At 40.1% G+C, this 12,266-nt stretch overlaps 1 protein-coding gene across 6 annotated transcripts in view; it reads left to right on the top strand.

Moving 5' to 3' along the window:
• Positions 1-11,953, top strand: part of abcc3 (ATP-binding cassette, sub-family C (CFTR/MRP), member 3) — a 67,415-nt gene extending 55,462 nt beyond the window's left edge. For 2 of the 6 annotated variants that reach the window (XM_063481674.1, XM_063481676.1), the window contains 9 exons: positions 642-955; positions 4,796-4,995; positions 6,202-6,328; positions 7,321-7,422; positions 7,918-8,064; positions 8,157-8,315; positions 9,131-9,297; positions 9,381-9,575; positions 10,134-11,951. In XM_063481674.1, the coding sequence (XP_063337744.1) occupies positions 642-955; positions 4,796-4,995; positions 6,202-6,328; positions 7,321-7,422; positions 7,918-8,064; positions 8,157-8,315; positions 9,131-9,297; positions 9,381-9,575; positions 10,134-10,245 (1,523 nt within the window). In that variant the 3' untranslated portion in view covers positions 10,246-11,951. Of the gene's footprint in view, positions 1-641; positions 2,424-4,795; positions 4,996-6,201; positions 6,329-7,320; positions 7,423-7,917; positions 8,065-8,156; positions 8,316-9,130; positions 9,298-9,380; positions 9,576-10,133 lie in introns of those variants that run through there. The other 4 variants (XM_063481675.1, XM_063481680.1, XR_010094606.1 and 1 more) reach the window with 4 other exon arrangements.
• The last annotated feature ends 313 nt before the right edge of the window (positions 11,954-12,266 follow it).

Here is a 12,266-nt window from a genome sequence, read left to right as displayed (position 1 = left end):
GTTTCCTCCGTAGCCTGCAATGTTGTCCATGATGAGCACCTCCTGCTGTCATTTTTTCCTTTTCAGTTATAAATTCACTTTGCTCTTTCTCCACAGCCAAAACACTTCCTGTCCTGCCTGCAGCTTGCTGCGATGCACATGCACACACACACCTCACAGATCACGCTCCTAAACACATTCATACCATCACTGTATCTGAACAAAATCAAAGTCACGTCAGTCAGTTTTTAGTGATCTATACCCCCCTCTAGTGGTGAAGCTCTGTTAACACAACTAAATAAACTTTATTTTTATTGAAGGCCAGTGTGACCTCACCTTTTTAGGTGAAATGATAGCAGTATCTCACATTTCTCTGTTGAAGTTAATGAAATGTTTAATTATTTGGTCTTCTTTTAAGATTTCCACATCTGGTAGTTTTCCATTAGATATTAAAAATAAGCACCATGTGCACAAAAGGGAAGCATAAATAAAAGAATATGATGATAAAATGCCACTTATGAGGTGTATAAGTGGCACCGTTGAGGACTGACTCTGGGAAACCTGCACTGACACTGAAAGTCGCTGTCTCACAGGCTGCTCATCCATTTAACGCAGGTGTTATTGTGTTGTCACACCTGACCCCCTCCCCTCCTGTCTCGCAGGTGTGCTGCTGTTGATTAACTGCCTGCTGTGCCGGGCCTACAGTATGCTGCAGGCAGCCAAGCTCACACACCGCAACTTACTTCAGGGGGTCCTGCGAGCTCCGCAGGGCTTCTTCGAGAGCACCCCCACTGGGCGGTTACTAAACCGCTTCAGCAAAGATGTGGATGCTATAGACTCCCAGATCCCAGACAATATTGACATATGGATGCGCACTTTCTGGTACACACTGAATGTGCTGCTCATATGCTGTGCCCTCACCCCAATGTTCCTCATAGTCATAGCCCCGTTAATGGTGTTCTATTGGTGGGTTCAGGTAAATAGGAAAAGAGTCTGCTAACTCATTAATATAACATGCATGTCTGCGAGTGCTGTTGAGTGTGTGTGTGTGTGTGTGTGTGTGTGTGTGGTAGTAAACAGCTGCATGTGTTTGAGGCAGTAATCGTTGCTCTTCTAGATTTAGTTGCTGTGTGGTTTGGTCTAGTCCAGTAGTCATAAACTGTTGTGGCCTTAGTCGCTCAGTGGCCAGTGTGTAGTTTAAGACTGTGTGAGCCGTAGTTGGTTTTATGGGTTTAAAATGCAGCAAAACGTCGGTTAAACTGTTTTTTGCTGTAATCAACAAATGTGAATTGGATTACAGTTAGTGCTGGGCAGTATGACCTGAAATATCTATCACACAAGTATTTGCACAGTAGATCATGTTGTTGTTCTTGTTATAGTTACTGCATGAACACATCTGACCAATCAGGTCACTGCATTTGGCACTCATATCTCAAAGCGCACTGGTACTGAATATAGACGTGGTAAAATAATAGTACTTTGCGTGAGACACAGCTGCACTCCTGCATACGAGCTTGTGAGTGAAGCTTTGAAACACATCACATTTAGAAGTTATTCTTCTAAACTTTGTAGCCCAAAAAAACACCTGTTAGCCTTGAGAAACGTCTCTGTGTATCATATATAAAGGTATACAGCCCAGCACTCGTTACAGTCGATCCACGGAGGCAGGGCCTCTCTTAGGGCAGAAATAATATTACTAACTGCAAATCAGATGTTGATGAAGAGCCGTGCATGTTTTTCCTGCTCTTAACATCGGTCAGTGTGTCAAAAAGAAACTTATCTGTTCCTCTGCGAGGTTTCATAAAGCAGTAAAGAACAGTTTTTAAGGAATTTTATTTTTCATTTCGCAAAACATATTTGGGCCTTTGCGCTTTAAATTAACTGTCAGTGTTGGCCTCATGCAGATATATCGGTATCATCATATATGTTGTCCCATATACACCACAAAAAAATACAATTGGGGTAATTTTGGCTAAAATGCTGTCAGGTTATTTCAATAGATGTTGGCCCCAGCCTTGAAGAATCCAGTATAATTTGGTTCTAGTTTGGGAGCTCGTATTACTTAAAGCTAAAAGCTCATTCATAAACTACATTTCTTTATTTACATCCTTTTTTTAACAATCAAATGCACAGAAGATGAGTAACTTCACCGAGGATAGGGCAAACATTTCTGCCGTGAGAGCAGCCCTTTCTAATCTGTTTAGTGGTGTTGGTGTCAGCAGCAGTGGTTAATGTTGGTGGTATCTCTCTATAGTGTTCAGCACTGCTGTGTTAATATACTTTTTAATAAATGCTATGAGATATAATCAACACTAACATTCACCAAAGAAATTTCTGCTGATTTTTATATCTGTGTTTTGATTTTCATGAGCTTAACAGCCAACCGGTCATGGCTCTGTTACGTCGGCAGTTTTAAAGCCTCATAGAAAAGGTGGTTGAAGAAGGTATTTTAAATGCAGTTTTACATGTTAGCTTTTTGTCTCAGTGCTCAAGCAACACTTTGTTGCCTATGTGCAGTTAAAGGGCAAAATAACAATTTTAACACATGGTGTCCTTTTTACTTTTCTGGTATCAGGGTTATCTCAGCTTTTTATTGCATATCACAGGTTTATCTAACTCATCGGATGAAATTGTGCAGTGTCAGCCCTTTGGCTTTCAGTTAGGTGTGCAGGCATTTAGTTGAAGGCTCAAACAGCTGTTCAATAACTAGGTGACTAGAATATGAATGAGTATGAATCTCTTTTTGTCAGGTGCCAACTCACTACAGGTTTTTCTTATAGGATTTTGAAAGGCTTTAGGAAAGGGGTGAGCAACTCCAGGCCTCAAGGATCCTGCAGGTTTTAGATCTCACCCTGGGTCAAAACACCTGAATCAAATGATTAGTTCATTACTAGGCCTCTGGAGAAGTTCAGGACATGTTGAGGAGGTAATTTAGCCATTTAAATCAGCTGTGTTGGATCAAGGACACATCTAAAACTAGCAGGACACCGGCCCTCGAGGCCTGGAATTGCCCACCCCTGATTTAGGATAATACAGTTAGGTCTGGAGGTGATTGGGAAGTGACACAATTTTCACAATTTAAGCTCTCTGATGCCACACAAGATGTAGTAGATGAAGAAAGTTGTCTGTTAAACTTCAATGCTTGGCTGAATCTGAGCGAAAAGCCCAGCAATGTGAGACCGTGTTTACGTAACAGCCTGTCGGCAGAAAATATAACTGCATATTATCCACAGAAGATTGGAAATTAACACTAACATTTACAGAGTAATCTGACCCAACAGAAGCATGTAGATGGAGAATAACATGCGATTCTTCCAGTGCAACAAAAACGGAGGACAATGATTCAATTCAATTCAATCCAATTCAATTTTATTCATACACAAATCGCAGCAACAGTCGTGTCAAGGCGCTTTATATTGTAAGGTAGATCCTACAATAATACATACAGAGAAAAACCAACAATCATATGACCCCCTATGAGCAAGCACTTTGGCAACAATGGGAAGGAAAAACTCCCTTTTAACAGGAAGAAACCTCCAGCAGAACCAGGCTCAGGGAGGGGCGGGGCCATCTGCTGCGACCGGTTTGGGAGAGATTCACCTGGCTCCAACTCAACCTGTGATTTAAACCAGTGCCCAATTCTTTTTAATGTTGAGACAGATCGCTGGTTTGCACCTTGTGGTGAACCCTCTATATTTACTCTTGTGGCATCTCGATTTACCATAGGTGTGGATAATGATTTACGGACATCCTAAAGAGTGTTATCCACGTTTTTTTTTTTAACCATGGAACGGATGCTGTGATCATTCATCCATTATGTTTGTCTTCTGCAGATGTTTGCAGATGTCTTTTTTATCTTAGTAAGTACACATTAACTCTTTTAGAATGAACTAAAATGTTTATTAAGCCATTAATCTTCCTACAGTCCATTGTAGTCAAAGGGTAGCCTGATTAACCTAAAGTGGGCTCATTTAGCCACATGTTGTGCCATGACCACATCAGGTATATACGTCTCATATTCTAACCTTTTCCTGTGTAACTAATAAAAAATATCTATAACATAGGTTACTTGTCAAGTCATATTTCACATTATGAACATATAAAACTGTCTATACGATTTTTTTTTTGATTTTTTTTATAAATAAAATTGCATCTTTCATTTCAAATGTGGCATAAAGGGCAAAAATGATAAAGGTTGCGTCACTGTCCAAAGATTTCCTTACCCAACTATCAGTTTGTCTGATAGGGAATATAGGGAATATTCTGTGTCCTTACTACGTGATACTAACTGCACACTCACACAACTAATATCAGCTTAACAGTAACACTAAATGTTGTTCCTGCAGCTTTGTCATGGCATCCACTTTGCATCGCTTGTCTCTCTGCCGTATTCGTCTTTAATCTCACTGTGCTGAGAAACTACCAAATACTCAGAAAAGCAGAACTATCGCTTCAAGCTTCTAACACTTTCAGAAATATTACGGCTGTTTGTATATAAATTTGATTTGGATGCAGATATATGTGTAATGAAAAACAAAACACCTGCAGATAAAAATCACCTGTTCTGTCAGCTTTGTGGATTTTATCAGTGAATCTTGTTATTTGTATTAGTTTAATATTATTATCGACGCTTAAAAGCTCAGGGTCAAATATCTGCAGTTGTTTTGTTAACATAGGCTTTCTTCATTACTCTGTGTGGGTGTGCGTGTGTATGCGTGCGAGCCTGTATTTGCATCATATTTAAACATATCTAAGCACATGGAAAGCCTTGTTGTGTTTTAACATTGTCTGTTTTTCTCCCCCTCAATGCTTGTAGAGATTTTACGTTGCCACGTCTCGGCAGCTAAAGCGTCTGGAGTCGGTCAGCCGCTCTCCCATATACTCCCATTTCTCTGAGACCATCACTGGCTGTAGTGTAATCCGAGCATATGGCAGGCACTCTGCCTTTGTTCTGATGAGTGATATCAAAGTGGATGAGAACCAAAAGAGTTACTACCCTGGTATAGTGTCAAACAGGCAAGTATCCTGCTCCAGCAGAGAAGCAGCTGTGTTCCAGTCTTGTTAAAAAGAGTTCTTGTGTCGCTCTGTGCACAGCCACTGCATGTAAAAATTCTGCGTCTCTGTTTGACTGATTCTTTCTGCTTTGAATTTTGTTTCAAATTGTCACAATTATGGCTGCACATAATCTGTTACTTATGGAGCCCCTAAAGTTCTATAAGGTGGGTTTTTTAAAAATCTCATTGTCTCGTGTGCACAAATGGCGAATATCTAGTGTTTATAACTATAGGAAGGTAAGAGGTACTCATGCTCAAAGACATCTTCTCTTCTATTCAGCCTTAAATTTGAGTGACAGGATGAGAAAATCAATCCTGCTCGTGTCTGTAGGTTTATTATGGTTAACTACAATGACTGTTTAAACTCAAAGTGCACAGTGAAATTTTGGTAGCTTCTAACAAAGCTTAGCAAATCGTTTGCACCTGTGTGCAGCTTTTATGATAAGCTAAGCTAACTGGGTGTAGCATAGGTAATATTCAACTCAATTCAATTTTATTTATATAGCGCCAAATCAACAACAATCGCCTCAAGGTGCTTTATATTGTAAGGTAGACCCTACAATAATAGATACAGAGAAAAACCCAACTATCATTTGACCCCCTATGAGCAAGCACTTTGGCGACAGTGGGAAGGAAAAACTCCCTTTTAACAGGAAGAAACCTCCAGCAGAACCAGGCTCAGGGAGGGGCGGAGCCATCTGTTGGGGTGAGAGAAGAAAGACGGGATAAAATACATGCTGTGGAAGAGAACCAGAGATTAATAACAAGTATTATTCAATGCAGAGAGGTCTATTAACACATAGTGAGAAAGGTCAAGGTCATTATCAAAGTTCTCACCTGATCCTTTTTAAAAAAGCAGATTTTCTAACATCTGTCCATCTTATTGGAAAGATGGCGTTAATGTGAAACACTGTCTGAGTGCAAAGAGTGAAAAGCACAAAAGGAATTCACACACTGTCTATACACACATAAGAAAATATACTGTACTTACTATAGTGTTGCTCCACAATAAAGAATATTTCTAAAACCTGTGGCTCTATCAATGGCACTGCCCCTTGTATCCCAGTAATGAGTATAAGTCATTATTGTCGTAACATGAGGTGCTGAATTATCCCGTGTTTTAGTTTCTCAGGTGTTCTTAAGGTCAACTGCATCTGCTGTTTTGCAGGTGGCTCGGAGTGCGAATTGAGTTCATTGGAAACTGCATTGTGTTGTTTGCTGGCCTGTTTGCGGTGACAGGAAAGGACAGTCTTAGTCCCGGTCTCGTGGGTCTGTCGGTGTCCTATGCTCTACAGGTACTACTACAGCTATTACAAGAATATGATCTAGATATCTCATTTAACCAGTAATAATGTCACTTTATAGTATTTGTTATATTTAGAATGCTTTCTCAGTAAAGCTGCAGTCACTGGTATTTTTACCATGGATCAAATCAGTGTTATCTCCTCTTTTAGCCTATTGTTTGCTTGAAATATAGAGCGCTATAACTGTTCTCAGTATTGCCTCTTATCACTTTATCAGTTACTTTTAACTTTATGAAAACTCATGTTTGTTGATTAGCAAAGCATCTTAATTTATTTTACACAAGCTATTTCAACCCCTATTACTTCATAATTAGTTTCTAGCATTTATCCTTTTAAATATTTTATCATCTGTGCCTCACAGTTACTACTCTTCTAATCTATAATGTGCTTTAGAAATTTCAGTGTTTACAGACTGTTGTTTAAATAAGAGGTGGTGTTGCACAGTGGTAAACATGAATCTGTCTCTGTATTTTTGAGATATGTTGCTGTCATCAAATTAAGAATGAGCTTCATTTAATGGCAGATTTTCTCACTTAAAGCAGATCATTGCTTTCTGAATGTATCTGCATTTTACTCTGTATCACAATTTTATTGGATGGGGTTGTTAAGTTGCATCATTTATCCTTTTGCTCAGTTTTAGCTAATAAACTTTACTTTACTTGCATGCTAACGCTTTCCTTAAACTTCACCAAATATTATACAGCTTTAATTGAATGAAGTTATATGTGAATAAGTCTTCATATTGTAAGTTCAGCTCTTTAGTATCTAGTTGAGCTGCTTCACGTTCTTGTGAAGGGCCTACTTGTTTTCTGCTCAATTTAAAACTTTTTCCTTTTCATTTTGTCTTAATGTCTTTTATGTAAGTCATTTTTTATTTACAAGGCTCTGGAAGTTGTTTTGCGTTGCCTTACTTTGCTGTGGTGGACACACAGTATCCCTTATTGTAAATTTCTGGAATGTTTCATAAGGCATTGTTTCAATAGGTGACCATGTCTTTGAACTGGATGGTGCGGATGACTTCAGAACTGGAGAACAACATAGTAGCAGTGGAGAGAGTGAAGGAGTACTCTGAGACCAAGACAGAGGTATGTCATGAATGCATATTTCCCTTTAAGCACCTCTCTAATACTCTGTGAAGATGGGACTGTTCATATGTTTGCTTTTAAAGTGGTGTTGGCTTTGTGCTACAGTTAAAATTAGGAATTTAGCCATGTAAAAAAAAAACCTATAAACTGTAACTAGTTCCAGAAATGTTAGCTTACCTGCTGCCAACAAGGGCCCCTCTGTTGCAGAGAAACATTGCACTTATACTGTACACAGTGTACTTTTTCAGTAGCCATCACAGAAAGTGCCCCTTCTGTGCATTAGTTGGTATAGCTGTTATTGAAAGCCTTTGTTTGAAGCATCCGGTGCATCCCAGAGGTGAAATAAATATTTGGCAGCTCCGAGTGGCTGTGCAAAGAAGTACAGCTCTCTGACTTCTTAGCCTGATAAACAAATCCGTTCTGGTCGAAGTCAAATAGGCTAATGAGTTGCTCAGAAAGTTTTCCTACCATGAAGAGCTGTGTTTGTGTTTACAGGCCCCCTGGGAGGTGGAGGACAAGAAGCCCCCACCTGAATGGCCCATGCAGGGGAATGTGGAGTTCCACGACTACAGCGTTCGGTACCGAGAGGGACTGGACCTCGTTCTGAAGGACATCACACTAAAAGTCAAGGGAGGAGAGAAGGTGTGGGGAGGATATGCCGAGACGATTTATTTATCAGTGCAGAATAATGGCTCAGTGGGGTGTTCAACACAACTCCGTTTGTTTCTGCGCAGATCGGTATCGTGGGTCGTACGGGGGCTGGCAAGTCTTCGATGACGCTCTGCCTCTTCAGATTGCTGGAAGCTGCGGGAGGCGAGATCAGCATCGACAACGTGAAGATATCAGAGATAGGCCTGCACGACCTGCGGTCTAAACTCACCATCATTCCACAGGTACGACTGCTAAATTCTGCCTCAATGAAGCACCTGTATGTTTGAAAAGGATTATATGTCAGTATTTGTGCTAACAATCTTAATTTTTCAATGAAATATGTACAGTTTAGATCTCATACATCAACAGGAAAAAAATTAAACTAAGCTAAATGATTCAGAGTAGTAATTACAGTCTAAAAGACATCCATTTACTTCTACCACTTATTAGGGTCTGGGATAACTCAAGGACCAAATCTTTTAAGCCAATGCGCACATAGCGCAGTTAATATTATTCAATGTGATATCTGCTACTGCTGTCTCAAGCTCTATATTCAGCTATCTCTAGTCGGGAAACATCTGAAATCACCAGTCAAACAACCCCCCTGTGAGCAGCCACTTGGCAACAGTGGGAAGGAAAAGCTCCCTTTTAACAGGAAGAACCAGGCTCAGGGAGGGGCAGCCATCTGCCCCTCCCTGAGCCTGTTATTGTAAAAATGTTATTGTAAAAATTGTTCAAAGATTATGTGAAAACAGCTTGAGTCACATAAACGGGGTTATTTAGATTGTTGTTATGTTGACTGAGGCTCTGGAGACTGCTAATTCTTAATTTAGTTGCTGATCTGTCTGTCTGTCTGCTGTAAACTAAAGCTAGTGCTTTGCACCTTACCAGTGAAACCCACCACCACCCTGCACCCACCCAAGTTCACCCTGCCACTCTGTAGCATCGAATAATATCAGAGTGAGAGCCTAGCTGAATGTCCATCTGTCGGTTTTCCTTTCCAGCCAGGGTTGTGGTAGCTTATTCCTGCTCACGTGTGTTTCTGTGTTTGCCTCAGGAGCCTGTGCTGTTCTCTGGGACACTGAGGATGAACCTGGACCCTTTTGAGAAGTACAGCGATGAAGAGGTGTGGAAAGCCCTGGAACATTCTCACCTCCAGAAGTTTGTCAGTAACCAGGCAGCAAAACTGGACCTAGAATGTTCAGAGGGAGGAGAGAACCTCAGGTACGCTCAAAGACAAAGAAGCAGGGTGAACAAGGCTTGTCTGTAAATGCTGTTTCATTTACTGGATTTTGGTGTGTCTCCAGTGTGGGCCAGAGGCAGCTAGTGTGTTTAGCTCGAGCCCTCTTGAGGAAGACCAGGATCCTCATCCTGGATGAAGCTACTGCTGCTATCGACTTGGAGACAGATGACCTCATCCAATCCACCATCAGGACTCAGTTTGAAGACTGCACTGTCTTCACCATTGCACACAGACTCAACACAATAATGGATTATACAAGGTTAGTACCTTACCGATTACTTTGAAGGGAAAATGCACCACCTGCTTTTCCTTTTTTCTGTCATATATATATATATATATGTACTGTTACAATGGTGAACGCTCATAGACGATGGATATCCTTAGTATGGTCATCTCAGGAACAAAACTGTGGTTGTAGCCGACCTGCTGTTCAACTCTTCTTTTTTGCAAGGGAGAGCCATTCTTATCATCCTTGGCTTAAAGGGAGGATGCCCTCAAAGAGAATGTGGCTAAAACATCTATTATTCATTATTTTGAATCATGCAAAGCTACTCTAGTCAGGTCCCAGGGGCAGAAATGGGCCACTTTAAAACTATTTTAGAAATAGCTGCTCATTATTTTGAAGGACGAATAGTCATCAAGAGAATTCCTGAGATTTTTAGAACCGTAACACACAATACTGATGCTTTTCTACCAAAAGCAAAGTAGGAGTAAATTTGATAATGTGATGTGTGTGTAAAAGAAAATAAGAATGTACTGATTTAAAACCTGTATAGGTCTTGTGAATGAATCACACTCTCTTCCTTTCTTCTTACAGAGTGCTGGTGTTGGACAAGGGACGGATAGCTGAGTTTGATACTCCTACAAACCTTATATCTAAGAGAGGAATCTTCTACGGCATGGCTAAAGATGCAGGACTGGCACAGTAGAACTGCCTTTTTGTCCCGATGTTGTAAACCGGAGTCTGGAATTCAGCTCAGTTCACTTCAGTCTGAGTCTGTTTGAAACCTGGCAGTGGAACCGAAGAATACTTTCTGTGTGCACTTGTTATCATTTTCAGGAACCTTATTGCTCTCTTTGAATGAAGCCTGAGCTCCTCTGCAGACTTGGGTCATTTAGCACTTGCAAGTAGTTGCAGCGTCTGTCAAAAACACATCAGGACATAAACAAATGTTTCAGTAGGAAGTTTCTGGCTCTGATTGTCCTGCAAGTAAAAAAAGCCATAAGTGCAAATGTCATTTGAGCCAAGTCTGCTCTCTAGTGCCTTCTGCCAGTGGGATAAAGAAAGCCAGTGAATGTATCGTTTTCTAATCGGCTCTCTGCTGCAAAACAAACAACACGACAACAAAAAAAGGAGGAACTTTTTTAATTTCATATTTTCTACAAAGAAGAATAATGTGCCACTGTACCTTTCACATGAGAAAAAAACCTACATTTTTGTGATAAACCCACTTATTTTTGTACTGCACTATTATTTAAGCTACTTTTAAAGAATTGTCTTATCTAGGGAAGTGTGCTCAGTTACTTATGTGATTCTTCTGTGAACCAAATCTATAAAAACTTGAATTATGTACCACCAAAATATGAAATATGAAAATGCCTTTATATATAAAAAAGGAAGAACGAAATTGTTGTGCTGTCTTTAAATGGTGCTGGGGTATAAAACCTTCTGATTTTTGTTTCTGCTTATTGAAGTCATGTTTCCAGATGGGATTGTCATTTGCATGCCAAAGGGTCAAATATGATATGACTTTAACATTTTACAATCAAGATATTTGCTTTTTATGTTAAAGAGGCTGCTTGGGGTTTATTTTGTTATGTCTGATTTAAAAAAAAATGCTGCCTTTCAAAAAATGCTGTTTTTCCACTTGGGTGTGGAACCTTTATCCTAGATGGGTTGCTGTGACCTCGTGGATGCTAAGAGATTAATGTGCTCTGTTGTTAGTTTGGGCACATAACAGGTTTGTTGTAAACTGGTTATTCTAGCTCAGGTGTGTCAAACATAAGACCCAAAGTCCAGAGGACTATATTAACTATATTTTCTTAAGAGCCACCCCAACCCTATCTGCAGTTTTACCCATATATTTCTTACAAGTCCAAAGAGCCTTTCTGAACTTCTTTCATTTTCTACAGCAACTTCTCTGTGATGCAGAAAAACTGAGTTATAGAGGGCCTTAATTTGTGCAGCTAAAGTTCTTTACACTAACTGGGAAGGGAAGCTTCACTGGTTGTGGCGACAGTTGTCATTTGGCGCTATGGAAATGAATAAATTGGTCCAACCCACTTAAGGTCAAAGTGGGCTGCATGTGGCTGAGATGAGTTTGACATCCCTCCACTAACCCAATACTGAAACTGAATGGCTTGTTGGAAGATTGACTTGTTTTTTGTTTATCTGAAAAATGTATTTAGAATTACTCATATTTTAAGTCCAGACAATCCTGCTTACCAAGTCTAAAATGTCACACATTCATATCAAGTGTTCTTGTTGTTGGTTGCAAGTCGTCACATACTCACAACACTGAAGAACATTTCATAACAGAAACACCACAACAACAGAAAAACCTGAAGAAAATAAAACATAATGCATATCTGAAAGGTTACCATCATCTTTTGGGACATTTGTCATAAAGATTTAATAAATCATCAGTAATGATAACGCCATTGCAAGAAAATGTATCATGTCAGCTTCTGCAGGAGTCTTTGTTTAGTGTCTGATTCTAGTTAATCTCAAAACATCCACCAGATTCAGGGTGACCGTCGAGGGCCGGTGTCCACCTGAATCAAATGATTAGTTCATTACCAGGCCTCTGGAGAACTTCAAGACATGTTGAGGAGGTAATTTAGCCACTTAAATGAGCTGTGTTGGATCAAGGACACATCTAAAACCTTGAGGCCTGGAGTTGCCCACCCCTGGTCTAGGGTTAGGGGTTGGATTAAAGCCCACCCCTTT

The sequence above is a fragment of the Pelmatolapia mariae genome, linkage group LG8 (genome assembly GCF_036321145.2).
Source record: "Pelmatolapia mariae isolate MD_Pm_ZW linkage group LG8, Pm_UMD_F_2, whole genome shotgun sequence".
In the NCBI taxonomy this organism is placed as follows: Eukaryota; Metazoa; Chordata; class Actinopteri; order Cichliformes; family Cichlidae; genus Pelmatolapia; species Pelmatolapia mariae.
This window is presented reverse-complemented; position numbering and strand designations above follow the sequence as displayed.